Source organism: Podarcis gaigeae (genome assembly GCF_964106915.1).
Source record: "Podarcis gaigeae genome assembly, chromosome: 1".
Taxonomy (NCBI): domain Eukaryota; kingdom Metazoa; phylum Chordata; class Lepidosauria; order Squamata; family Lacertidae; genus Podarcis; species Podarcis gaigeae.
Window position 1 is genome coordinate 85863321 of NC_139678.1, and position 26213 is coordinate 85889533.

The 26213-nt window shown below is 44.5% G+C and overlaps 1 protein-coding gene across 7 annotated transcripts in view; it reads left to right on the forward strand.

Annotated features, from left to right (window-relative positions):
* CDK5R2 (cyclin dependent kinase 5 regulatory subunit 2) overlaps positions 1–26213 on the forward strand; it is an 87420-nt gene that overhangs the window by 29405 nt on the left and 31802 nt on the right. For 2 of the 7 annotated variants that reach the window (XM_083749307.1, XM_083749305.1), the window contains exons 2-4: positions 118–284; positions 14885–15035; positions 18184–20760. In XM_083749307.1, the coding sequence (XP_083605433.1) occupies positions 18558–19517 (960 nt within the window). In that variant the 5' untranslated portion in view covers positions 118–284; positions 14885–15035; positions 18184–18557 and the 3' untranslated portion in view covers positions 19518–20760. Of the gene's footprint in view, positions 1–117; positions 285–14884; positions 15036–18183; positions 20761–26213 lie in introns of those variants that run through there. The other 5 variants (XM_083749306.1, XM_083749303.1, XR_014566792.1 and 2 more) reach the window with 3 other exon arrangements.

Sequence of the window (26213 nt, forward strand, 5' to 3'; positions counted from 1 at the left end):
CCACCCCGGAGCCACGGCAAAGGCGTTAAAGAGCCGCATGCGGCTCCGGAGCCGCAGGTTGCCGACCCCTGACCTAGGCAATAACTACAGAAGGCTGCTTCTGTGTTACCTTTTCAGTGTGAATAATGGTGAGGATGCAGCGCCACCTGTTGAGCATATTGGATTTTACAAGTACCGGTATATAGTTAGCCTGAAGACGAGGGAGCCCAGATGAATCAGGAGCTTTGAAAACACACTCAGCGTGACAGGAGTAGAGAAATAGCTCATGAACCTATAACTGCAAGGTGAGACCCTACTACTACTATTAGCAGAACTGAGGCAGGTGCTGAGGGGCAGGGAGCAGTTGGGGGGGGTTCATGGACAGAGCTGTATGTATGTGCCATGCAACCTACTCCTCAAGCAAGCTGGCTGTCCTCATGTGCAGCAGAGGGCGCCACTCTATTGGGGAAGGGCCTCAGCTCAGTGACAGAGCGTGCAGAAGGACTCAGGCTCAGTCCCTGGCATCTCCTGAGCTGCAGTTCCTCAAGAGTAATCTTTGCGTCTACATACTGACAGCTGGCAGACTTAGAGGCTATGATGGGTAAAACCACAGACAAAACTATTTTGGATTAACTAACCCAGAGTGAAAACTGCCCTGCTTTATTTTTCACCATGCTTACCTCTAATTAGAATTTCCTTCCTGGGAAATGTAATAAGCGGATAGAAAGAGAACCTATCCAATTGACGCTGACACAAAATCCCACACATACACTACGTAAAACAATATCAGTTTCACCACAAGCCCCCTCCTCTCCCTCACTCTCTTCTTCCCCAACCTTCTACTGTACACAACACTAATTTATCATATCAAATGTAACTGATTCGTAGAAAAGATTTTACAACCTGAAAAAACAAGAGCATGCATGTACTTTTGTAAACCAAGAAAGTATTTCAATAGAAATTATAAAAAAAGAATTTCCTTCCTAGGCAGCTCTAATCAGAAATAAGCCCTGATGGGTTAGGTGTGCAAGGTGAGGCTGATGGGTTAGGTGTGCAAATCTCCTCCTACCAATTGCAGTGCTCTGTGCCACAGACCATACTGTTTCAGAGGATCTCCAAACCCTCTGGAAATGTTTTTAGGGAGTACAGTGGGGATGCATTAAGTAAGAGGGATTCACAAAGATCAGGTGCCCTGCCTTGTGCTAAATAGAAACACTTCCAAAGGGCCACCATTATATTCGATTAGGTGACCTTGGGCCAGTCACTGCCTCTCAGCCTAACCTGCTTTAAATGGTTGTTGTGGTGATAAAATGAGGAGCAGGGATAACCTGTTTGTCACCTTGAGCTCCTTGGGGAAAAGGTGGGATATAACACCACCCAAAACAGAGAGGTCATTCATGCCTAATCCAAAATTATACAGTGTGCAACAACATTGATAGCACTTGCTATAGTAACAGAAGACACATGAAAATGTTCGAGAGTAAAATTAATAACTCACTCTTAATAGCATGATGTAACTAGATCTTTATCACACAAAGCAATTAAGAGTGAGATAAGAAAGGGAAAGCAAAATGGGTAAGATTACTTATCAGATATGCATTTATCTTAATCAGTTTGTCAATCAGAAAACATACATTTGTTGGTTAAGGATATGGAGTCGAAGCACATCAGTCAGAAAGCTAAATACCGGTAGGTAATTAAAAGGGGGGAAGACGATAGCTTCACCTGAAGATAAAGCAATGGGTAGTGGGTGAGGTCTTTAGTTCCTTAGTCAGTCATACAATCTTGTAAAACAGATTGATCAAACAGATTAATTTGTGTAGTCCACATGACAGTACCCTCAAAAAACACAAATTTTAATGCTTTTCCCTGTAAATTTGGGTTTACTCAATATAGGGATAATTCAATGAATGGGGCGAAATCAAGCTTTAACCCACTCCACCGGGGGTAGCAGACAGTTTATTTCTGTGCTTCTGTGTGGGTGGATCAGTTGTTGCTTTCTGATATTCCCCTTCCATGACCAATGCTTCCTCAATGCTTTCATTTCTTTTTTGGCAGAGCTCATGTAACTATTTTTGGTGTGCTCTTGAGTGAAGGTCCCCCTCCCCCATTTGATCGCTCAGATTTGCAAAAAATAGAAAACTGCAAGCAGTTTTACAATGGCCTGACTACGTGCTTTTCCACACTTTTTGTATGGGATTTGTTTATTTAAAATGTGTTCAAGCAGCTAGCTGCATGCATGCCCTGTTGGTACTTAACTGGCATAACAGAAGCAACATAACAGAAGGCTGGGGCAAACACAAAAGGGAACTCCTACTGGTATGAACGGGAAAGACCAAAGTTGTGCCTCATATATAAATTCAAGTACGTGCAGGTTTGGATTACTCTGGTTGAATTCTAATTGAGAAAGCAAGGATTAACAACTAAATAATGCTCAAATGTGGATAAGCCCTGATGGAAACACAGAAACTAATGCTGGGACATTTAGCATAATTGGTGCTTTGAGTAGGCAAGGAGAAAACTGGGAGTGCAGGATAATAAGCAGAACAGCGTCAGATACTGTGAAGAGTAATACAGTAGTCTGGGAGTTGATGTCTTTAGGTGTGCTGACCCCATCATTCTTTCTCCATCCATAGAGCAGTACTGTGACATAAGAGAAGCCCTACTGAATCATGCCAATGGTCCACTTCTCCAGTACTCTGTGTTCACAATGCCTATGGGAAGCTCGCAAGAAAACTTGTGTGCAACAGCACTCTCCTCACTTGTGATGCCAGCCACTGGCATTCAGGGGCATACTGCCTACAAGAGTGAAAGCTGGTAGCTGGTAGCCATCAATAGCACTGGTAGTGCGGTAAGGCACTTAAATTTTGCAAGGAGGCTAACATGCTGCAGGTGTTTTAATAGTCAGGGATGATAGGAACTGAAGGATATTGGACTTCCGGAGGCGGCGCAAAATAGCAATGGCGGTCCTCTTTACCTGGTGAAGAGGGGCTCCGCGAAAAAGGGTCGTCCGCTACGGCAAAGCGGAGACCCGTTAAGAAAAACCGCAGGCAGAGCGAGCCTGCGGCCGTGGGACTCGGCGGGCGCCAAAAGCCCCCCCGGAAACGAAGAAGGGGCTCCGGAACGCGAAAGGGGGAGCGGCGCTGTGAGTTCATCGCTCTTTTCGTGGATGCAAAGCCGCGCTGCTGCTGCTGATGAGCGCCGACCTTTCTTCTTGAAAACATCAAAATTGGCTGTTACATACCCGTGAGTAAGGGGAGCTAAACATCGGAAATTTTGGGAATTTGGTTGAAATTCGGCTGAAAACGGGAGGCGAGTAACAGGAAGTCCGTCTCCCGACCCTGCTAACCAGATTAAAGCAATTGCGCAGAAAAGTGCTGAAGCGCTGAAAGGGGACTGTCAAAGTAAAACGAGGGTGTATTTGACAGACTTTGTAGTGAAAAGCAGGAAATTTTTGTAAAGGCTGTGGATTTTATCTTTGGGACCTTCTTCCTAATTTTGAGTTAAGTGGAGTTAAAAGAGACAACCCAGCGATCGGGCTGTCAGTGTGCAAAGGAGAGCTGTCAGACTGCTGATACTGTTATTGGAGCTTAATTGATACATAGATTGAGACATTAACGTTAAAACATTGTTGCTGGGACCTTTCTTGACACCTTGTGGCTTCTTTTTAAGTCAAGGAAAGCCTGTGGAAACTTCCTTTTGTGCTCTGGAACTATCAAAGACTTAACATAGGGAATATAAGAACTTCAATGGCGGACAAGAGTTCTCTCCTTCCTTGAAACTTTGAAATACCCCCACCTAGAGGATTGTGGAGATATAGAGGCCTGGGAACTGTACTTTATTGTGACTCTCTGTGGTTAAATTGTTTACATTCTGGACTTTGTCTAACTTATGAAACAAAAGAAAATTTGACCTTGAACAGAGGCAGGTGTGGAATGAGTGGTACAGGGAGAACAAGAGCAGCTAAAGCTAAAGAGAAAGAAAAGAAACCAGGGCAACTTGTACAAACAACCCTATCTCATCAACGAAGATCATCCGTTCCAACTGTGCTAACAGCACAGGAGGTGGAATTTGAAGAGCCTGCTGCAGAGCCTGCTGCAGAAGATATGGCAACTGGAGGATCTGAAATAGTCCTGAAGCAAATCTTGGAACAACTTGGAATTTTAAATCAAAAAGTGGACAATCAATCATCAAAAATTGACCAAGCTACATCCTCTATCACTAAATTATCTGAGCAAGTTTCCCATCATACCCAGGCAATTGAAAAATTACAAGGGGCAACCACTGAAAATTATAAGCTTGCGGTGGAAGCTTGTCAAAAAGCAGAACAGGCGAACAAAAAGGTTGATGAGATTAGGGGGGAAGTAAGGCCTCTGAAAAGACAGGTAGGGGAACAACAAGCCTACCTGTCATTGGTTGAATTGAAAAGTAAGGAAAATAATCTCAGATTAAGGGCTATCCCAGAATTGGAGGAGGGAAACTTACAGGGATTTTTGACACTTTTGTTCTCCAAATTCTGGGTGATAGAGGAAGATAAGGATTTTAAAATTGTGACTGCCTTTAGACTGGGAAAATTGATAAAGAAGGACAAGTCCAGAGACTGTTTGGTTATTTTGAGATCGAGAGAGGAAAGAGATAAGATGCTAGGCCTACATTTTAAAAAACCCTTGGAGATAGAAGGAAAAAAGGCTGAAATTTACAGAGACATACCTAAACACCTTTTGGACCTTAGGACTACTTATACAGATTTGACCAAACTGTTGAGATATAACACAATCCCTTATAGGTGGGAGTTTCCGCAAGGACTATCTTTTACTTACAAAGGAAGGAAAGTAAGAATTAAAACACCGGAGGACCAACAGAAGTTCTTACACGACCACGAGGAGGACCTCCAGAAAGGAGCTGCAGCTTCTTGGCCTCCACCACCACCGGGACCATCTCCAAAGCCTACACCGTCTGGATCTGGACCAACATTACTACCTCCGGGATCGGGGGGAAGCCTAGACACCCCATTGTAGACCCACCATTGTAGACCTACCAATTAGATCAGGATGTCGCTGCAGCTTCTTAGTTGGAATATAAATGGCGGAAATTCTCCGGAAAAAAGAAGAAAAGTATTTCATATATTGAAAAAAGAACATTTGGACATTATTTGCCTGCAAGAAACGCATGTGACAAGGCTCCACAGAAAAGTGTTAATTAATAAAAGACTAGGCCAAGAATTTATCTCTTCGGATAAAGTGAAGAAAAGAGGTGTGGTGATATACGCAAAGGAGAGCCTGTCACCGAAATTCTTATTTAAAGATGAACATGGCAGAATTTTGGCGATTGAAATTCAGACACAAGGAGAAAAATTTCTGATATTAGGAATTTACGCCCCAAATGAAGGAAAATCGGAATTTTTCAAGAAGCTGCATGAGATTATGCTGGACTACTTAGACTATAACAACATCATTATGATGGGTGACATGAATGGGGTTGTGTCTGTAAATATGGATAAGTCGCAAAGTGCTAACATAACGAAAGATGGCAGACTACCTAAAACTTTTTTTGAAATGACTGACAATGTGGACTTGATTGACATATGGAGGGTTAAGAACCCCCTAGGAAAAGAAGGGACTTTCTTTTCTGAAGCTCATCTGACATGGACACGAATCGACCAAATATGGATAACTAGAGGACTGGCACCCAAGACTAGAAAGGTGGAAATCTGCCCAAAAACCTGCTCCGACCATAATGCTTTGAAAATGGAATTGAGACTAAATACAACCGGATCCTTCAAATGGAAAATGAATGACACCTTATTAAGGGACGAGAAAATTGTTAAGAAGGCCCAAAAAACTTTGAAGGACTATTTTGAAATAAATTTAAATACTACTGTGGAAAAAAGAATAATCTGGGACACAAGTAAAGCAGTCATGAGAGGGTTTCTAATACAACAAAATACGATCAAGAAAAAATTCTGGAATGAAAAGAAGGAGAAGATATTGGAAAAAATAAGAGATGGAGAGAAAAAATTAAGATCTAGGCCAAAGTCGAAGGAGGTGCTGAGAGAAGTGAAATTCTTCCAAGTACAATATTTGAAATTGATAAATCAAGAGGTGGAATGGAAAATTAAACAAATGAAACAAAGATCCTTTGAATCAGCAAATAAGTGTGGGAAACTGCTAGCATGGCAGTTGAAAAAGAGACAAAAACTTAATACTGTTACAAATCTAGAAATTGATGGGAGAATGGTTCAGAGACCCGAGGAAATTAGAAAGTGCTTCCAGAGATATTTCAAAGAACTTTATTCACAAGGGCCACAGAAAGACTCGGAGGTGGACCAATTTCTTAAAACCAATGGATTACAGAAAATACCTCAGGAAATGAGAACAACCCTGAATAGTAACATTACACAGCAAGAAATTGAAAGTGCCATTCAGAACCTACAACTAGGCAAATCTCCAGGCCCCGACGGACTTACCTCCAAATACTATAAGGTTTTGAAAGACTATTTGATACAGCCTTTGTTGGAGGTTTGTAACCAGATTATGGAGGGGAGGAAGGCACCGGAAACGTGGAAAGAAGCCTTCATCACATTGATACCCAAACTAGAAACTGAAAAGACTCAGCTGAAGAACTACCGCCCCATCTCACTCCTAAATGTGGATTACAAAATTTTTGCAGACATTTTGGCAAGTAGGTTTAAAAAAGTGCTTAATGAAGTGATCCATAAAGACCAGGCTGGCTTTCTCCCTGGTAGGCATTTGTTTGGCAACACAAGAAACATCATCGATATTTTGGAACTTCTACAAACAAAATTAAACACTAGAGCGGTGTTAATCTTTATTGATGCGGAGAAAGCCTTCGACAATATTTCCTGGATGTTTATGAAGAAAAACTTGGAAGGGATGGGAGTGGGGCGGGGGTTTGAAAATGGAATAGAAGCAATATACTCAGAACAAAAAGCGAAATTGATAGTAAACAATGTGGTGACAGAGGAGTTTAAAATTGAAAAAGGGACACGGCAGGGGTGCCCCCTATCCCCCCTATTGTTTATTTCAGTTCTGGAGGTGCTATTGAACATGATTAGAAAGGACCGGTTGGTACAGGGAATTGAGGTCGGAGTGAAACAATATAAATTGAAAGCATTTGCAGATGACCTGGTATTAACATTGCAGGAGCCTGTCTCTAGTACTAAAAGAGTGTTAGAATTAATTTCGGACTTTGGTCAGGTGGCGGGATTTAAGCTGAACAAACAAAAAACTAAGGTTATAGCAAAAAATTTGACAAGTACAGAAACAGATGAGTTTGTGAAAGAAACAGAATTAAATGTGGTTAAAAAAGTAAAATACCTAGGGGTGTATCTGACCTCCAAAAATTTGAATCTGTTTAAGGACAATTATGAGAAATGTTGGTTAGAAATCAAAAGAGATTTGGAAACATGGTCAAGATTGAAACTTTCCTTGTTGGGCCGAATAGCAGCTATAAAGATGAATGTATTGCCAAAAATGCTATTTTTGTTTCAGACCCTACAGGTCGTGGACAAGGTGGAATGTTTTGGAAAGTGGCAGAGGGATATTTCCAAGTTTGTTTGGCAGGGCAAAAAGCCCCGAATAAAGTTTAAGATACTAACTGACGCGAAAGAAAGAGGGGGATTTGCCCTGCCAGACTTGAGGTTATATTATGAAGCTGCAGCCTTCTGCTGGTTGAAAGATTGGATTTTACTGGAAAACACTGATGTCCTAGATCTGGAAGGGTTTGACAATGCTTTTGGGTGGCATGCATATTTGTGGTATGACAAGGTTAAAGTGCACAAACTGTTTAAAAACCACATTGTCAGGAGAGCAATTTTAATGGTCTGGACAAAATATAAAGACTTATTGGAGAGTAAGACTCCGAGGTGGCTCTCACCGGTGGAGGCCAAGGCACGTAAGAGACCTAATATGGAAGCCAATTGGCCTAAATATGGGGAAATTATTGAAAAGATTGGAGACAATTGGAGGTTGCAGAGCTTGGAAAAATTAAAAAACAAGGTGCGAGATTGGTTGCATTATGCACAAATTCAAGAGGTCTTTAAGGTAGACAAGAAGGTTGGATTCCAGGTGGAAAAATCGAAACTAGAGACAGAATTGTTAGAACCAAAAAGTAAACTACTTTCGAGAATGTACAACCTGCTGCTTAAATGGAATACTCAGGATGAGACAGTCAAATCCGCCATGATAAAGTGGGCGCAGGATTTGGGGCATAACATTATGTTTGAAGACTGGGAAAGGTTATGGAACACCGGAATGAAATTTACGGCATGTAGTGCCTTGAAGGAAAACATTATGAAAATGATATACCGGTGGTACATGACCCCAGTCAAGCTTGCTAAGATATATCACCTGTCTGACAACAAATGTTGGAAATGTAAAGAGGCGGAAGGGACATTTTTTCACCTCTGGTGGACCTGCCCGAAAGTGAAGGCCTTCTGGGAAATGATTCATAATGAACTAAAAAAGGTACTGAGATTTACCTTACCTAAGAAACCAGAGGCCTTCCTCCTGGGCATGGTGGACCGGAGAGTGTTTAAGAAGGACAGAACTTTTTTTATGTATGCTACTACAGCAGCAAGGATCCTGATTGCAAAATATTGGAAGACACAAGATTTACCCACACTGGAGGAATGGCACACGCAGTTGATGGACTATATGGAATTGGCCGAAATGACTGGCAGAATCCGAGACTTGGGAGAAGAAACATTCGAGGAGGATTGGAGAAAATTTAAAGATTATTTGGAAAAACATTATAAGTTGTATGAATGTTAAAAAACGCACCCTCTAGGAAATTCTAGCTTCAGTAATATTAAATTTAAGAAATGGAAATTAAGGTACAAGGAGTCAGAGATAGAATAATGAAACAACTTTATTGTGTTAAAATGAAAATGTACATAATTTGGGTTATAATACATTTGAAATTGGGTAACATGATAAAAAGGAAGATACAATAAGCATTGAAATAAGTTAACAAATTGCAGACGTCATGTATCACAGAGAATGCAGGGTTGGGAGGATGTGGGGAAGTCCAACAGATTTGGAAAAAAGAGTAAGAAAAATTTGTAACTTTTCTTGTTTGCTTTTATAATACGTTCTTTATTCTTTTTTCTGTACTTTATAAAACGGAACTGAAGGATATTATGGTAATAATTTCATGGGGAAAGTGCCTAAAGCCATAAAGCCTCATGGACACTAGAGGGCTCCAAAGAGAAAGTAGCAGTTAGTTCAAGCCAATGAAATATTGATAGGGAAGAAAATTAAGCTTTGAAAGTGGACAAATGCTTGAATATAGGAATTGAGGTGTGTTTTGGGGGAGTTTTGAAACCCTCAAGCCTCACATCCTGAGTTCCCCCAGTCTTAACCAAATCAGTGTCCCACAAGCTTCTAAGAGCAATACCTATGAAGGCTACAATAAGGTTTGTAATTTTGGAGAGTATATGGATGGATGAAGCAGATTTCCTCTTTCCCCATGCCCCCTCAAAGAGGACTATGCAGTCCTTTGGTAAACTCACATGATTCAATCAATCAATCAATCAATCAATCAAATTTACCTGTTAAAAATAAGCATTCCGAGACATATTGCCTCTGTCAGTCTAGATAGAATATAATCATTGTGACTAGTAACTATGCAACTTGACATAGGGGTGGCAGGAGTTAAGCTGATCTTTATCTCGTGGACCACTTTGCTCCTGTGGGTGTCTGCAAGTGGCCTCACATGTGAGGCCAAAGCAAGGGATGTGTAAGTGAGCCGCACTCCCCCTTTCACCCTTCTGACGCCTGATGCAAAGGGATAATTTTCACATCTACATATGCACACATGGAGGGAGATATATATCCACAACAAGAGCACATGGATTCTCCCTTCAGGGAAACCTCACAAAGGCTCCCTTTGCATGAGGCACTGAAAGAAGAGAAAGAAGGTGCATTATTCATTCCAACAGCCTCACTCCCTCTGGTTTCCATGTGAGGTGCAAAGAGACTCAGACTTTTTGGTCCTGACAATGTGGAAGGTATTCCCTTAGCTGGAGAAACAAACACCCTTGAAAGCTAATTGTTGGTCACTAGGCCAAGGCTGGGAGACATGGCCTCTGTGCCAACACACTGTCCCCTCCTGTGTATACTGTATGTTGGCGCTGCAGGCAAGGATTCAATCATCCTTCTCTTGCATCTGAAAGTGTTGCTCCTCCGCTTCATGCTGGTTGCCACCCAGAGGTACAGCTTGGTTGCCTTCCCATTCCCCATGCTCCCTTTTCTTCGAGCTGCCCTTCATAACATACACATCAGTGGCTTCTAGGGCTGAGCACACCAGGGGAAGCACAGAAATAGGGCTCTAGGGCTCTGCAGTGCATTTTGCAGATGCTTCTCTCGCTCTGTCTCTGATACACATGCACACACACACGCACACACACACACACACTACAAGTCCAAGCAGGAACAAAGAGGAGGAAAAAAGCCCCAGGGCAGGCTTTTGTGAACCCCCTGGCCTCACGTTGCTTGATCCTCCATACCCACAGGACTTCCTCACTGGTCCACCCCTCACTTCCTGTCTTTCTTGTGTAAATTGCAAGCCATGGGGTGACACCAACACTTCTGTGTTCTGTAGCACAGCACACAGCACTCAGCTAAAGCTTCAGAAATGCTAAGCAGCAGCAGTAGTGGAGTGCTTATCCAAACCATATCCACTGGCAGAACTCTTCAAATGTCAACTATGAGCTTCATCCTGGTTTCCTTCTCCCCCATCTGCCATAGAAGAGCATAAAAGATGGAAGTAAAATCTCCAAAACAGGGAAGTTGTAAGCAAGCTAAGCACAGAAACTAGGCTAGTAGCACATGCTGTAAAATCCAGAGAGGATGAGGTGCAACAGTCCTAAAGTGGCAGAATGGACTGTTTCTCTTCAGACTGCAGGAGAGAGAATGAATGAATATCTGTCTGTCTGCCTGCCTGCAATCCCACTATAGAATGGGCTGGGCTCATTCTGTGTGCTCTACCACTGACTAAAACGAGGATGGGGAACCTATGGCTCCTTCGGGTGTTGGTGGGTTCCAGGGGTTGTACCAAGCGTAGCAGCACTCTGCAAACATTCCATCAGCAAAAGGTTTTCTGTTTGCAATGGAAAGTTCTCACCTCCTCCCCCCACCATCCAAATATGCTCTGGGGGTTTCCCCAGCCCTTTGCAGCAGATTTGGGTTGGGTGTGGGGCATTCACAGGGAAAAGACAGGGAGGCAAAGTCCCTTTGCACAAGTGGAAATTCTTGCGCTGACAGAACACATTAGTTGACTACCACCCTGTTATAGGAATTTTAAGGTCTTATATATATATAATAAATGTTCATAACTGTACAAGGCAAACGCATACATAAATATATAAACCACATGTCTGGAAACAGTACAGGAAAACAGTCCTAAAGCCATTTTGACTCAGTCACCTCAAATACTTCTCTGAAAGGAGGAAGGAAATGGAAAAGCCTCCCCACTGTCTCTTTGTTCACAAATCCTGTCTTAAGAGTGTGTCTGTGTATGAATAGGGTGAGCCTGTGACCTGGATTCAGGAATTAAGTTGTCATCATCACAAAATATTGGTCAAATGGCCCAGGTAATGCAATCAGTGGTCCATTATTAGGTATCCTGCAGACAGGAGAAAAGCAACACTCAGATTTCTGCTGTAGACCGCCCCTTCTGTGATGTATGTATGATGTATTGGGGGTGGTCTTGAGCTACAGGGGAGGCAATTTCAAATGTCTATATAAGAGTTTGCACACCAATGTTCTGGGTCTCCTCCTCCTTCCTGCGTGTGTGGGGAGCACCATGTTGCAACAGCTTTAATAAAGATCAGGCTTACTAGCTGCTTTGCTTCTCAATATTCTCTGGTTGGCCTCTGTTATTTTCTCCTACCGATAAAAAACCTACATGAGGACTCTATACAGGCTCTTTTGTAACCCATAAGGGAAAAGGAGTAGTTTCTTCTTCTTCTTCTTATAACAGCCCTATCTCTCATCAGCCCTAGCTAGCATGGCCAGTAGTCATGGAAAATGGGAGTTGTAGTCCAACAGCATCTGGAGGTCGAGTGGTTCTCCATCCCTGGACTAAAGGGCAAGGTTGCTCCAGTATCAGGCTACAGTGCTGCAACCAAGAAGTAACTACCATTGAGGTCAATGGAATTTGGGGCTAAGAAAACATGGGAAGGGTTAGAGGGTTGAGTGTATATGTTAGAAGAACAATGAATGCTGTGTAGATGCATTGCTCTTATCAATTTAATATAAGACTTATTTTTCTGAAATAAGGCATAGGAAAACCTATGTGCTGGGCAACCTGACAATATCCGCCCTCCCATCCCCACAGGTGGGCGGGGTTTGCGGCACCGTTCGAGGCTCACCTGGGCGGGTGGCACACACCTGCCTGAGCTGGCCTTTGACCCACCCTCGGTCAGGGAGGGTAATGGATGGCTGGCCGGGGGCGGGCCTAAGGCCAAAAGGAAAAGAGGCTGACTCCTGGGCTCAAGCCTCTTTTGCCTTTCTTCCTTCCAGGATTGCCCACCCACCCTCCTCAATTAATATTTCTTGCCTTTTAAATTTCAGCTTAGGTTAGCGATCTTCAATTTAATGATTCCTTCTTTACAGGCTAATATTTTGCATTCCAGGTCAGCGGGCGCTGCTGCGGTCGTAAGATGGTTGCTGTATTCAGAACTGGAAAGGAATTTTCCCTGCATTGGCAGGTTTCGCCTTTCCCGTAGCAATTTCGTCACAACTTTGGCGGTTTTAGGCCTTGGCAAGGTAGCCTTTAGTCAATCATCAAGTTGGGGGGGGGATGCATTCATGCTCCCTCCCCATGCGGCGGCGCTTGCAGGGCCCATTAAAGGGCAAAACCGGGAGTCCCTGGCCCTAGAGCGGCGGCATGTAGGTCAAACTCCCCGGACGAGGTCGGTGGAAGGGCATGCTGTGTAAGTTTGTGCTTTGCAGTCCCCTCTCACTGGGCCTCAACTGCCTGCATATCCTCAGCCAGGTGGGCTGAGAGGGTTACCTGCCAAGGCCTGTGCCAAGTTTCCCACTTCTGAAGTTCAATAAAGTTGTGGCCAATTTGAACCCATACTCTGGTCTCTTGTCTTATCATTTGGGGAAAGGGGTAGGCACCACAGACAGGGTTTAGCGTGTGTGCCCGCAAAACCACAAAAACAGAGGCAACATTACTTTATTGCACCCAAGGCACAAGACACAGGCATTTGCATTCCCTTTGAAATGGTTAGTTAAGACTAGGGAAGGACAAGGATCTGATAACAGTTTCAGACAGAGCTCATATGCAAACAGCATTTTATTGATGTCATTCACTTCCAGCCCAGACAACTCCCTCCTCCCCAGTCTTCCCAATTCTCCTGTAGGGAATGCCACTTTTTTTCTTGCCAGGGTCTCAAGAGGTGCAATTTTTCATGCCACAAAGTAGCAGTGGTCTGTCTGAGAAAAAAAGCAGCACCTGTTGAATGCAGCTTTTAAAGGCACAAGAGGCCCTGCCAAGAAATGATAGGGCAATTTTATCCCTGATAAAGTGAAGTGTAAATCAAGAAAGCAAACACCATAATAAATCTAGTAAGTCTTTAGGGAGCTGCAAGGAACTTTTGTGTGTCTGCTGTGTGCCATTGGCTGACATAAACTCAGTTAGAACAAAAAATTCCAAACATTAGGTTTGATGAAGCCCACTCAAAAAACATGAATAGTCTTTAACTTGTGTGGTTTAGAAACCTAACTGGTGAGTGTTTCCTTGATTCAAATTGTTGTGTGTGATCTTGTATTTGGAATGCAATTAGAAGTCTTTTCTCATTTACTTAGCAGTAAATCCTGCTGATTTCAATGGAGCTTCAAAGTAAGTAGAAACAGAATTACAGTGTGATGGTAAACACCTGTGAAAGCATGAAAAACGCTAGAATAGGAGAAATTGTTTCTGGATTAATTGGTGATGGAGAGAGTTGTCAGCATGCTTATACATGAATTATTCTGGTGCTTCTGGAGAAGGGAGAAAAGAACTCCCAGTCCCAGTAGTGGCAGTGAGCTAGGTAAGTTTCCTGAAGCAAGAACCTCTAGGCATAGGCCTTGTTAAAAGAGCAGATCTAGATGTCAGGGTGAAGGTCTGCCTGCCTTCTCCCTAATTTGTAGGACTCTCATGTGTTTGTGTAGTAAACTCCCATGTGAATAAAATTTGAAATAGTACAGTTCAGACAAAGGCTTGCCACCACTGCTCTTTGTGAGAAGTGGGGTGAAGGTGGGGTGACGGAATGGCTCTACAATGTGAAGTGTTGTCTGAGGCACTTGACTGTGAATTGAGTAATATCTGTAGTAAATGCACACTTTTCCTTTTCTTGTGTCAGGGGGCCTTCTCTGGGTCATCCAGTGAGGCCACAACCCCTTCTCATCCAAGGCTCTCCTACAAATTCCTTTCCTCTTTTTGTTGCTAACTTTATCATAAGATCTGAGCTGTTCCATCTTGTTTTTCTCAGCCAACAAAACATGCTAACATATTCTTTTAACCAGTTTAAACCGGTTCAAGACTTAGTACATTTAGTATTCGCCTAAAGTGCTTTACTTCAGTACCGTCTCTGGTTTATGAAGAATGAGTTAGAATATTTGTATACTCTCCTGTACCCCAGTAATTCACTTATTCTAATGTTGATCCCAAGGATACATGGTGGAAAGTAGGTACAATTATATTATTTATTATCAAGCTGGTGTAGGAGTGTGCTCTTTTTTAAACTCTCACAGCACTTTTAATCAGATGGGTTTCATTTATCTGGTTAAGAGTTTTGAGAAGCTCAAAGGTGCATATGCACTCATACCAACCTATGTAGGTCCAATGAAGAGTAAAATAACATATCTTTTGCATTTCATTTTTCTCATGATAGTTCCTTTTATACAGTAATGCATAGGTGCCATGATCTTGGGAGTCTCCCTGAATCTGAAGCTGATAAGACAGACCACCGTGAAACATCTCAGCCTGTGAAATGGGAATGATTACCATCTACTTCCTTCTTACCATGTTCTCCAGCAAAAGAGGTAAAGAAACTGCTGTACTCATGTGTACAGCATAGATGGATAGAGTGATAATTCTGTTACTTGGATTGATGAATCCCAGACTTGTATGTTTTTTCTCAGAAATTGGTTGTTGAGCAAATATTAACAAATATCCTTGGGGTGTGCAGTGGAACAGACATCAAAGGTACAATATGAGTGTGAACACTACAGACCTTAGCCTCAGTTAAAGCCACTGAGAAGGTAAAGCATAGGATAAACACACAAGGCAGGCCAAAACATGTTGTAAGGTCATCAGCAAACACCCTTTTGCTGTTGTGCAAAGGCCTGGCGCTGTGCAAGTATCTACCACAGTCATTACAGCTGCTTCGCTGCAGGGTGAGCAAGACACATCCGAGTGTGTTCCTGCCACAGCCATTGCTGGGCAATCTTGACTGGAGATCAACATGGGACTTTGAGCTTGTTGGCCTTGCCGGACCTCTCAGCAGTTTTTGGTACTCTTGACCCCTAAATCTTTGTGCAATCCTTTGGTAGATTGGAAAGTTCAGGGATTGATTTCCACTGCAGTTCTACTCCTTCCTATCTGGGTATATTTGGATGTAGCCCTACAGGCTTTACTGTCTGGCCCCCAGGACTTTTCACAAGCCACGCCCATCCCCCAGGCTACACAGATCAACAGCCCTGCTCTATGACCTTCTCAAGCATTTTTGCCTGGCTGAAATGCATCTTTGAACTGTGATAGCACCTCTGGCTTATCTGGTGTGTGTGTGGTGGTGGTGGGTATTATTATTATAATTATTGTTATTATTAGTAGTAATAGGAGTAGTATACTGTCCTATATCTGTGGGTCTCAGGGCGGTTACAACATAAAACCACAATTTTATATGTGTGTACAGTGGTACCTTGGTTCTCAAATGCCTTGGTACTCAAACAACTTGGAACCCAAACACTGCAAATCTGGAAGTAAGTGTTCCGGTTTGCAAACATTTTTCGGAAGCTAGACATGCTCCATTTTGAGTGTTACACTTCCAGTTTGAGTGCCACACTTCCATTTTGAGTGTTATGCCTCCGATTTGAGTGCCACACTTCTGTTTTGAGTGTTACACTGAGGTCTGTCTGTTTTTCTATTTATTTTGTGTGTTTGTTTCTGCAGCTTTTTTGTGTGACTGTGTGGAACCCAGTTCAGCTACTGATTGATTGATTGTGTGACTGCGGTACATTATTTATTGCTTTCATTTTATGGATCAATGGTCTTGTTACATAGTAAAATTCATGTTAAATTGCTGTTTTAGGGGTTGTTTTTTAAAGTCTGGAATGGATTAATCCATTTTGCATTACTCTCTATGAGAAAGCACACCTTGGTTTTGGAACGCTTTGGTTTTGGAACAGACTTCCGGAACGGATTAAGTTTGAGAACCAAGGTACCACTGTATGTGGAAACTTCTGCCTTTTACACCTGTTGCTCCTCCCACTTTTGTTCTGTCCATCCCCACCACTGAAATGCTGACCTTTGAAGGTTGCCCATTAGCTAATGTGACCCTTGGACAGAAAAAGGGTATCTCACCCCTGATTTAAAGAGTGGCTTCTGCTTAACCCCCTTGGATTTTTATTATAAAGAGTCCTGCAAGGGTCTATATGATTGACATGAATAGATAGTCCAACATTTGGGAAGTGCCATCAGTGGCATACAGCTTTTCTTTCTCAGCCAATTCAGGTGCAACATTGGTTCTTCTGAATTCCTGTTGAGAGGCAGACTTGGGGTTCATTGAAATTGAACCCGCACACCATTGCTGTGGTTGGGCAGCTTTGGCGACCTTGGGGAGGTCAGACTATCGCCTCTGGGCACGATAGCATTCCTCTTGTGTTAGATTTCACAGTTTTGCTGTCTTCCTGAACCCAGCCCTGCTCTTTGAGGCTGCCAATATTCATGCATTGTCTACTGTATAGTGTTCTATGTGGGCCTCACCTTGGAGACAGTTTGGAAGCTTCAGTAAGTGCAGACTGCAGGTGCCAGTCAGATCACGATAGGGATGGAATCAATCTTGATAGGGGCTGGGTGGAAAGTTTGTATGATACCCATTTTGGCTAATCTGTACTGACTTCTGGTCTTAGTGTAAGGTACCAGGCCTTGAATTCTTTAGGACAGGTGTGGGGAACCCTGGCCATTGGGTATGCTTACTGGGGCTGATAGGAGCTGTATTTAAGCAACACATGGAGGGCCAAAGATTCCCCACACCTGCTTTAGGAAATGTCTTCTAAGCCAGGGTAGTCAACCATTTTCTCATGAAGGCCTTATTATTATTTATTAAAATTAAATTACTATGTTGCCCTTCATCTGAAGGTCGCAGGGTGGTTCACAACATAAAAATACAAAATGAGAACACAAAATACATAATAAAAACAAAAACAAACATTTTCATCTGGCACATAAAGATATGTAATGAAGGCATCAGGCAAGCCTCCCTGGGGAGAGCATTCCACAAGGGGGGAGCCACTGCAGGAAAGGCCTGTTAATGGACCTCTCATGGGTAATCTCCAGGGGCCGCATGCTGACTGTGGGCCCAGCTGAAGCCAATCATGGGTGTGTGGGTGACATCTCACCTTCTTCTCTTTTTGCCTTCCACTCTGTCTTCCTTGCTGCCCAGCTGGCTGGTGGCCAAGGGACAACTTGCTGTTGCCAGAGCCCTGAACTGATCACTTGCATAAAGCTTTTGAAATCGGGGACACATGGGGGCCCTCTGGCCGCAAGTTGCCAACCTCAGACCTAAGAGATACAAAGCATCAACTCGAAGCCATTAGTGGGGGAGTGAGGAAAAGAGACAGACTAATAGTTCTTCTCCTAATAGGGAGACACCAGGATTTATATCCGCCTGTAAAACACACTCCTGACAGTAAACCTACTTGCTGATCAAACCTGCATAGGAACAAGTAGGTGCTCAGGTACTCTGCACATGCTCAGCTGACTCAGATTAAGCTCTGGCAGGGAGGAACTGTGGGGAAAACAAGCTCTCTCTTTTGTTGTTGTTTGGAAGCCCCCCTCCCCTCCCCAATATTATTTCTCTTGGATTTTGGGATCCGGGAAGTGCAGCTGTTCTTACCATCATCACAAGGAGATCTCTCTCTCTCTCTCTCTCTCTCTCTCTCTCTCTCTCTCTCTCTCTCTCATCCTCAGCGGGAAAGGAAGGCACCTGGGGGTCGATGCCTCGAGGCGATTGGCTGAGGGGCGGGGGAGCCGCGGCACGGGATTGGCTGCTCGGGGAGAGGCCGGGCGGGGCGCGGCGGGGCTAGTGCGGCAGCCAGTGCGGAGAGGGGAGCTGCTGAGCGCCGGTTGACCCGAGTCCTCGTCCGTCCTGGCGCGCTTCACTGCGGCTCCTCGAGGTTTCTCCGCAAGCTCCGACTCAGGGCGCCGGCGCAGCTGCTGCGTCCCGCCCCAGCCCATGGCCGGTGCGCCGGGCGCGCCTGGGCAGCAGCTGTAAGCGCTCGGGCGGCGCAGCAAAGGCGCCAAGTAGCCGCTCGCTCGCTCGCTCGCTCGCAGTAGCAGCCAAGATGGGGACGGTGCTGTCGCTGTCGCCCAGCGCGCCGGGGAAGGGCGGCGGCGGCGGCGTGCTGGCCGAGAAGGCGGCTCCGGGCCGGGCGCACGGCAAGGGCGAGAGCCGCCTGAAGCGGCCGGGCGTGCTGATCTCGGCGCTCACCTGGAAGCGCCTGGTGGCCGCCTCGGCCAAAAAGAAGAAGAACGCCAAGAAGGTGACGCCCAAGCCGGGCTCCGCGGGCGCGCCCGACCCCTTGGTGCAGCAGCGCAACCGCGAAAACGCGCGCAAGTCCCAGCCCGACGGCGCCAAGCAGGGGCCCTTGGCCGTGCCGGTGCCCACCGTGCCCGCCTCCGCCCAGGAGGGCGGCAAGCAGCCGCCGCCGCCACCACCCCCGCCGCTGCCCGGCAACCGCGCCGCCGCCGCCTCCTCCGCCGCCCCCGGCTCCCCGCGGCGGGTGATCGTGCAGGCTTCGACGGGCGAGCTGCTCCGCTGCCTGGGGGACTTCGTGTGCCGCCGCTGCTACCGCCTCAAGGAGCTGAGTCCCGGCGAGGTCATCGGCTGGTTCCGCAGCGTGGACCGCTCGCTGCTGCTGCAGGGCTGGCAGGACCAGGGCTTCATCACGCCGGCCAACCTGGTCTTCGTGTACCTGCTGTGCCGCGAGGCGCTGCAGGGCGACCAGGTGGGCAGCCAGGCCGAGCTGCAGGCCTCCTTTCTCACCTGCCTCTACCTGGCCTACTCCTACATGGGCAACGAGATCTCCTACCCGCTCAAGCCCTTTCTGGTGGAGGGCGACAAGGAGCGCTTTTGGGACCGCTGCCTCGCGATCATCCAGGGCCTGAGCGCCAAGATGCTGCAGATCAACGCCGACCCGCACTTCTTCACGCAGGTCTTCCAGGACCTCAAGAACGAGAGCGAGGGTGCGCCGACAAAGGACTCCGGCTCCAACAAACACTGGACTATAAGCCTGGACCGCTAGGAGAGCCCCGACCACCCCCCACCCGACCCCCGCCATCTCCTCCCTCCACCTTTCCGGACGCACTGCTCCTCCTTCTCTCTCTCTTCTCCCCTACCAAGCTCTTCTCAGCCAGGATTTCACAGGGGCAGGAAAACTCTGGGGAGTTTGGGGATTGGGGAGTTGCTAGGGACATATCCTTTCCCCACCCCATCGTACAGGGTGGAGTGCTGCTCTCCATGAGCCAGTCAGGCTTTTTTGGGGTGGGTGGGTGGGTGGGTGGGTGATGACTTGCTGGAGTCCAGTCTTTCCACCCTCCATCTTGTGGGCCACACCCAAAATTACATCAGCCCCTTCCCACAACTGCAGCACCTGAATATTGGGGGATGGGGATGGTGTCTGACCCATGATGTACTGTTGCCTTCTGGCTAGGAGCAGAACTTGCCCCTTCTCTATTACCTTGTCCCAGCTGGGTGCACTTCAGGCCCTGTGGGTGCATCCTGGGAGGGAGGGGCTGTTCTTCCCCTGCTCCTCCTCCTTCCAAATGGGGAGAATTCCTAGACTAATGGGTCAACCTTAGGCATTACGTATTGACAAAGTTCTGCCTTTTGCAGGAAAAAGCAGCTGCTGTGACCTCACCTGTGGAAGCCCCACCAGTGTATCCATGGTTTTGGATCTCTTTGCTGCTACTGTGAATCACAGTACAGCCCAGAGCATTCCGTCTTGTATTTTACTTTTACTTTTCCAGTGAAGCAATTCCTGCATGTTTTTGCCCTTTCCTGCTGTTTGATGGCTCTGCCATAGTGGTTGTTCTACAAAGTAGATGATGGTTATATACTACTGCTGTCCACCTCTGCAAAGTCAAATGCCTTTCATCATTTCTTTCCCTCCTTCATCGCAGTGGTGGGGATGGGGGAGAGTGAGGTGTGTGTATCTGCTTCCAACACTGAAAGGAAGTGCTGGGGAAGCTGTGCTGCTATCCTTCAATGGCCCTTATTTGACCCATTCTCTCCCTGCCTCCTCCTTCCCCCCACCCAGTCCCCTCCCATCTGAAGCAGAGGCTAGGAGCTGTCCAGGGTGCTAGCCTCTTAGACCGACATACATTTGCACATTCTCGAAGCTGAAAACAAGCTGTCTCATGGTGTTTGAATGTAACAGAACAATGTTTGACTTACAGGATGTCTGTGCCAATGTTGCTCAAATGTACAATAACATATTGTTTTATATTGTATATTTAAAAGAGATAAAAATAATGAGTCAAAGCGGAGCTTTGGAATCCTTTGATCATTCAGAACCGCAGATGTATGGGAAGAGGAATGCAGAATGCATTGGGACTGGCAAAGAAGGGAGGAGGGAAGAAAAGGATGGCAATTTGTGTTGGGGGGGTTTACGGTCAGCATCAATGGTGCATTAGCCCTTGGCTGATGATTTCCTAAATGGCTGTGTTGGCAGGAGATCCCAGACTTGCTAATGGGAATTGATATCGAACTGCAGTTCATCTTATTCCGGAGCCCTTTTAGATGAGGACACACACTGTTTTCTTGAGATCTGGCCGGGCAAATATTAGTCAAGAACTAATTTTAAAATGAAACACGCATAGTCTCCAATTAAAATGTCTGCAAATGTACAGAAAGCCCAAGAAGGAAATTGCTTGCCATTAGTCTTGTTTGCTTAAGTATGCAGAATTTAAAAATAAATAATCAATGGCTGATATCTTCTAAACAGACAAGATCAGAGAAGGAATTGATTGGATGCCTAACATTCTTTTGAGAGAGAGAGAGAGCTCTTAAAAGCAATCCTGAATGTCCCCTGCTGACCAAACAAGACAGCCTGGCTGTCATGTATCAAAGTGCAGCTAACAAAAAAAAGCTGCATATATTAAGAGCACATTGTTGGCTTATTGTGTGCTTCTTCCAGACAGGAAGTCTGTTTGCAGACTGACAGTCCTAATGCTCAGTCCTCTGAAGAATGCTGAAGGGCCACAACCTATGCTGTGCTTTGCATTCCCTTAATTACATTAGGATAGGAGACATGTATGGTTTTGGATGCAGTCTTGTTCCTTCCAACTCCTCACCACCACTATTTAGTACGTTTAAAAACCATTTTCTTCCCTGCTTGCATTTATACAGCCGTGATGATGCTGTTTGTAGCTTCTCCATCTTAATACAGATTTTATTTTTAATTTCATAATGGATTTTTTAAATTGAGCTGTCCAAGGTACTGAATTCTGTGGGCTATTTCTGTTGCCTCAATCTGCCCCTCACCCACCCTGGATTTTTTTTGGGGCTTATTTAAAGAACTGGGTTGAGGGTGTTTAAAAGAACTAACAATGCCACTTCAGTTATTAAGACACCCTTGCAGTTGTCCGAAACATGTTGATAAACAGAAACTTGAAGAGGGAAATTTTTTGTTAGAAGGTAGTTTGGACATGTGACTAAATAAAACTGGAGATTCTTATTGCAATGATCAAGTTAGTGGCAGCTTTAAGTATTAACTGCCATACAACTCCCTTGTGTAATTTGGCCTGTGCCTTAACCTTACTAGTGAAATGGGCTAGGAATTGAGGTAATGATTTTGAATTTGAAATAGAACAGATTAAATGGATTTTTATTCCAGAATTGCAACATGCAACTAGATAAGCTGAGCCAATCAATTTTCTATGATATTGGACTGTGTGTGTGAGGAATTCACAATGGAGGGCTGCAGTATTACTGCCTTCTCTGACAGGAGAGCTATGAGTAGTCCATGTTAAAGCTTCATTCCTTTATTTTGTTGTGTCAACTAGACCCTCATAACTATGGAATATGAATTCAGATTTAGAAGGTGGTTTTCTACTGAGTGATACAATATCTGACATCTGAGTTTTGCTTTTCTGGCACAGAATAATTCAAACATTTATTGGATATATTATGGCAGTCATGTGCCAAAAGCATTTTTTGATTGTCTGCAGCAGCTGTGGGGAACTTGTTGCCCACCATGTGTTGCTGAACCACAACTCCCATCAACCCTGGCCATTGGCATTATTGAATTCACATTGTGAAATGGTGGCGGCTTTTTTGGTTACTTTTTATTTATTTATCTTACTTTATTTTTTTCTTTTCCCTTTTTTGTTAAGTGGGCAAATAAAAAATTAATTTAAAAAACTGGCTGATGGGAGTTGTAGTTCATCTGGAGTGTCGAAGTTTCCCCACCACACCTGGTCTATGAGAGAGGTAACCAATCTGGTGCCTTCCAACTGTTGTAGAATCTCAGCCTGAGCCAGCATGATCAAGGATGGTTTTCGTGATTATGCAGAATTAACACTTACTATGATAATAATGCACTTCATAATAGACTCCAATTTTCTGTATGTTAGAATGGGCTCTGTCAGTCTGTGTTTCAATAGTACTTGCCACTACAGATTGAATTGTAAGGTATGCCTGCTTCATTATTCCTTCTTTTTTTAAAACTGTTAAGATAAAGCAGGCAGGTCCAGCATAATGCTCAGAGGGCCAGAGTTCAGGCCTTGTGCATTAGCAAATTGACTCCACCACTAACTGCACCTATAGCTTCCACAATTTTACAGGCGTTTATGCAACTCATACATGGTTTTCTATTATTCTGACTATGAGAGATAGCATGTACTAGTGCAGCCTTCCCCAGCCTGGTGCCCTCCAGATGTTTTTGACAATAACTTCTTTCAGCATCAGCTGTGCTGGCAGGGGCTGATGAGAGTTGTAGTCAAAAACATCTGGAGGGCACCAGGCTGGGGAAGGCTGCATTAGAACTGCTAAGGACTGGTTTCATGATTTGATATAGAATTTCATTGGAGACTTGTTTTGTCTGAAGCACACCTATGTTTCTATAGTTTGAATATTATGTCTTGACAATTCAAAAACATTGCTTCTGAGAGCATGGAGAAAAAGTGATTTAATAGCCTTCCATCTGCTTACATTATCTCTTGACCTTTTGACAAGTGTGATTTTCGGGGGGGATTCCCCTTCAGCCTCAAATGTCCCAGACAGCTTTAAATCAGTGGAGAAGCACATAAAAGCTTATAGCTGAGGACAGCCAACTAAATATTAGTTGATTATCCATCTTAATTGGTTTAAATTTGGATACATTTGCAAATAAGCACAGCAGTTCTGAAAGGGGCAGCCTGGTTTTGTGTTTTATTATTTATGTTTTCATAGACAATTACCTCCTGTGTAAGCAAAAACAGGGGGTCCTTATCAAACAGCATCTGGTGCCTTTTACTTTGCTGTTGTTGTTGTCTAAAGTATGCATCTTGATAGGGACGCTCCTTAAGTCAACAGACTTTATGTAGACAGATAGGCATCTAACAGTTTAAGGCTGCAGGCTGCAATCCTGTACTTCGAAGCTAGGTGCTACATATGTAGGCATACATAAGACTCCACTCAGATCATGTGTTTGGTTTAATTGGGGTCCAATGTGGGGTGGGGGTAAATGGGCAAGTATTTCTATCCCCCCCCCCCCAGCCAACCAACCAACCAAATGGCAGGTGCCATTTAAAAAAAATAGATTTTTTAATAATGTAGCTGGAGAAAATTTAAAATTTCATCACATTCTTAAAATAGCAAGGACTATTTGGGGCACCCTCAATACTGACATGTTACTCATGATACTGAGATAACTGTACACATTCTTATTCATGATCTCTGATTCTAATTTTGTAAGCAAATGTCCTCTTCTTTCAGAAAAGTCAGTGCTTACAGTTCATGATGTTTATAACTATCTTTCCCATGAAAGCTGTGTTCTGAGAACTGAATCCGCCTCTGAAACTTTATATGTTGCTCCATGTATATTATTTGCTTGCTATAGCTCATTATGCATGTATGCCAGAGAAGATTTCAGTTGAAGAGATCCACATAAACCATGTTTGCTTCCATCTTGGGCAGACCCTGTCCCGCTGGATGGGTTCTCTTAGAATAGTGTGTGGACTACTCATAGGCTCTGCCCCCAAAGCACATACAACTCAGCACTATGCAAAGTTTTGACAGATTTGTAACGTTCATTCTATTTCCCCCCAATTTATATGCTTGCTTTCCAGTGGCTGGTGTCTATAACAGTAAATACCACAACGGGGAAGAAAATGAGAGCCACAATTCATATAGTACTTATGGCCCAGAGACTGCCCCCCAGGAGGGTTTAGCCATGCTAGACTCCCAAGTATTACTGCTTACCTCAGTAGGGTGGAGAGAAGGTCTGAGAGACCTTTTTTTCAATCATTTAAATTAGTTGCTATCTAGAATGGCAAAACTCTTGGGGATAGGCAGAAGTCTTTGCACTCTACGTAATAGGGTTATTACTATGGATATATGAAAGACCTTTTACCAAGTCAGGCCACTGGTCCACTATTGTTTATTCTGACTTGCATAGGGTCTCCAGCAACATAGTACCTAGATGTGTGGCCTGCATTGTAGAGTGTTTATGAGAAAAATTGTGGGTGCAGATGGTTTAGGGCAGGCATCCCCAACCTTCGGCCCTCCAGATGTTTTGGACTACAATTCCCATCATTCCTGACCACTGGTTCTGTTAGCTAGGGATCACGAGAGTTGTAGGCCAAAACATCTGGAGGGCCACAGGTTGGGGATGCCTGGTTTAGGGCAAGCTTTTCCAGACTTGGGTATTCAGCTGTTTTTGGACTACAATTCCCATCATTCCTGACCACTGGTCTTCCTTGCTAGGGATGATGGGAGTTGTAGTCCAACAGCAGCTGGAGACCCAAGTTTGGAAAACCCCAGTTTAGGGACTAGAAAACTTACTTTAGAGTGAGGAGCAACCTGTGATGCTGCCTGAAAATGTTTGCTGTGAACCGGAAAATAGTGGGTCACTGATGTTCCACAGTGCAGGACAAGGAGGACCTTTGGCACAGTCAGTAGCAGTGTGGGAGAGATTGTGTGATGCGAACTTGTGTAATTCATAGTATCATACAACTCTGATGAAGTTCCACCATCCCTTTGGAGCCTTCAGAGCCAAGCAAATCAAGGTGGGGTCCATTGTTTTGGAGTAGTTCAACTTAAGCATTCATGGCAGAGAGGCAAGAAAATATCTGAAACTACCGTAGTTAGATTTCCCTGTGCATCAGATAAATTGAATAGGAAAAGCAACTCAGGAACTGAAGGAATAGGCTGGGAATATGGGGTGCAGGGAGGGAGGTTTGTTGTTCTGAGCTGTTGACTGCATTGGGTAGTGGCAGCCGAGCTTTGGCTGAAGCATCTTGGACCTGGACCAGTTCTACCTTGAGCACTGCACTTCCTGCTGCTGCCCAGCTATTACTTCATAGCCCATGAATGTGTAAATAAGCAAATGCTCAGACACCGATGCATCCACTGCTGACCCTGGACTTTAAGGCATGGAGAATCTTAAATAGTGGAATTCAGGAAACTGCAGGAAAACTTTTATTGCTTTTTATAGTATAATGTAGAATTAGAGGGCACCACAAGGATCATCTCGTCCAACTCCCTGCAATGCAGGAATTATTATTTATTCAATTTACCTGTTCTAGGTTGAAGGAGGATTCTACTGCTTACAGCAGGTTGGGAAAGAGTAACAGAATTGCAGAAAGGGTGGTGAAAGAATTGGGCAGGAGTCACAGCAGTTGCCTCAGATATTTATGAAAGGTATCGGTGTTATCTCCAAATAAGGGCCTGGCAACTTGGTCTCTGCTGCGGTCAAGAAGGTCTACTTTATCTAAGAAGCCTAGTCCATGGGGCTGAT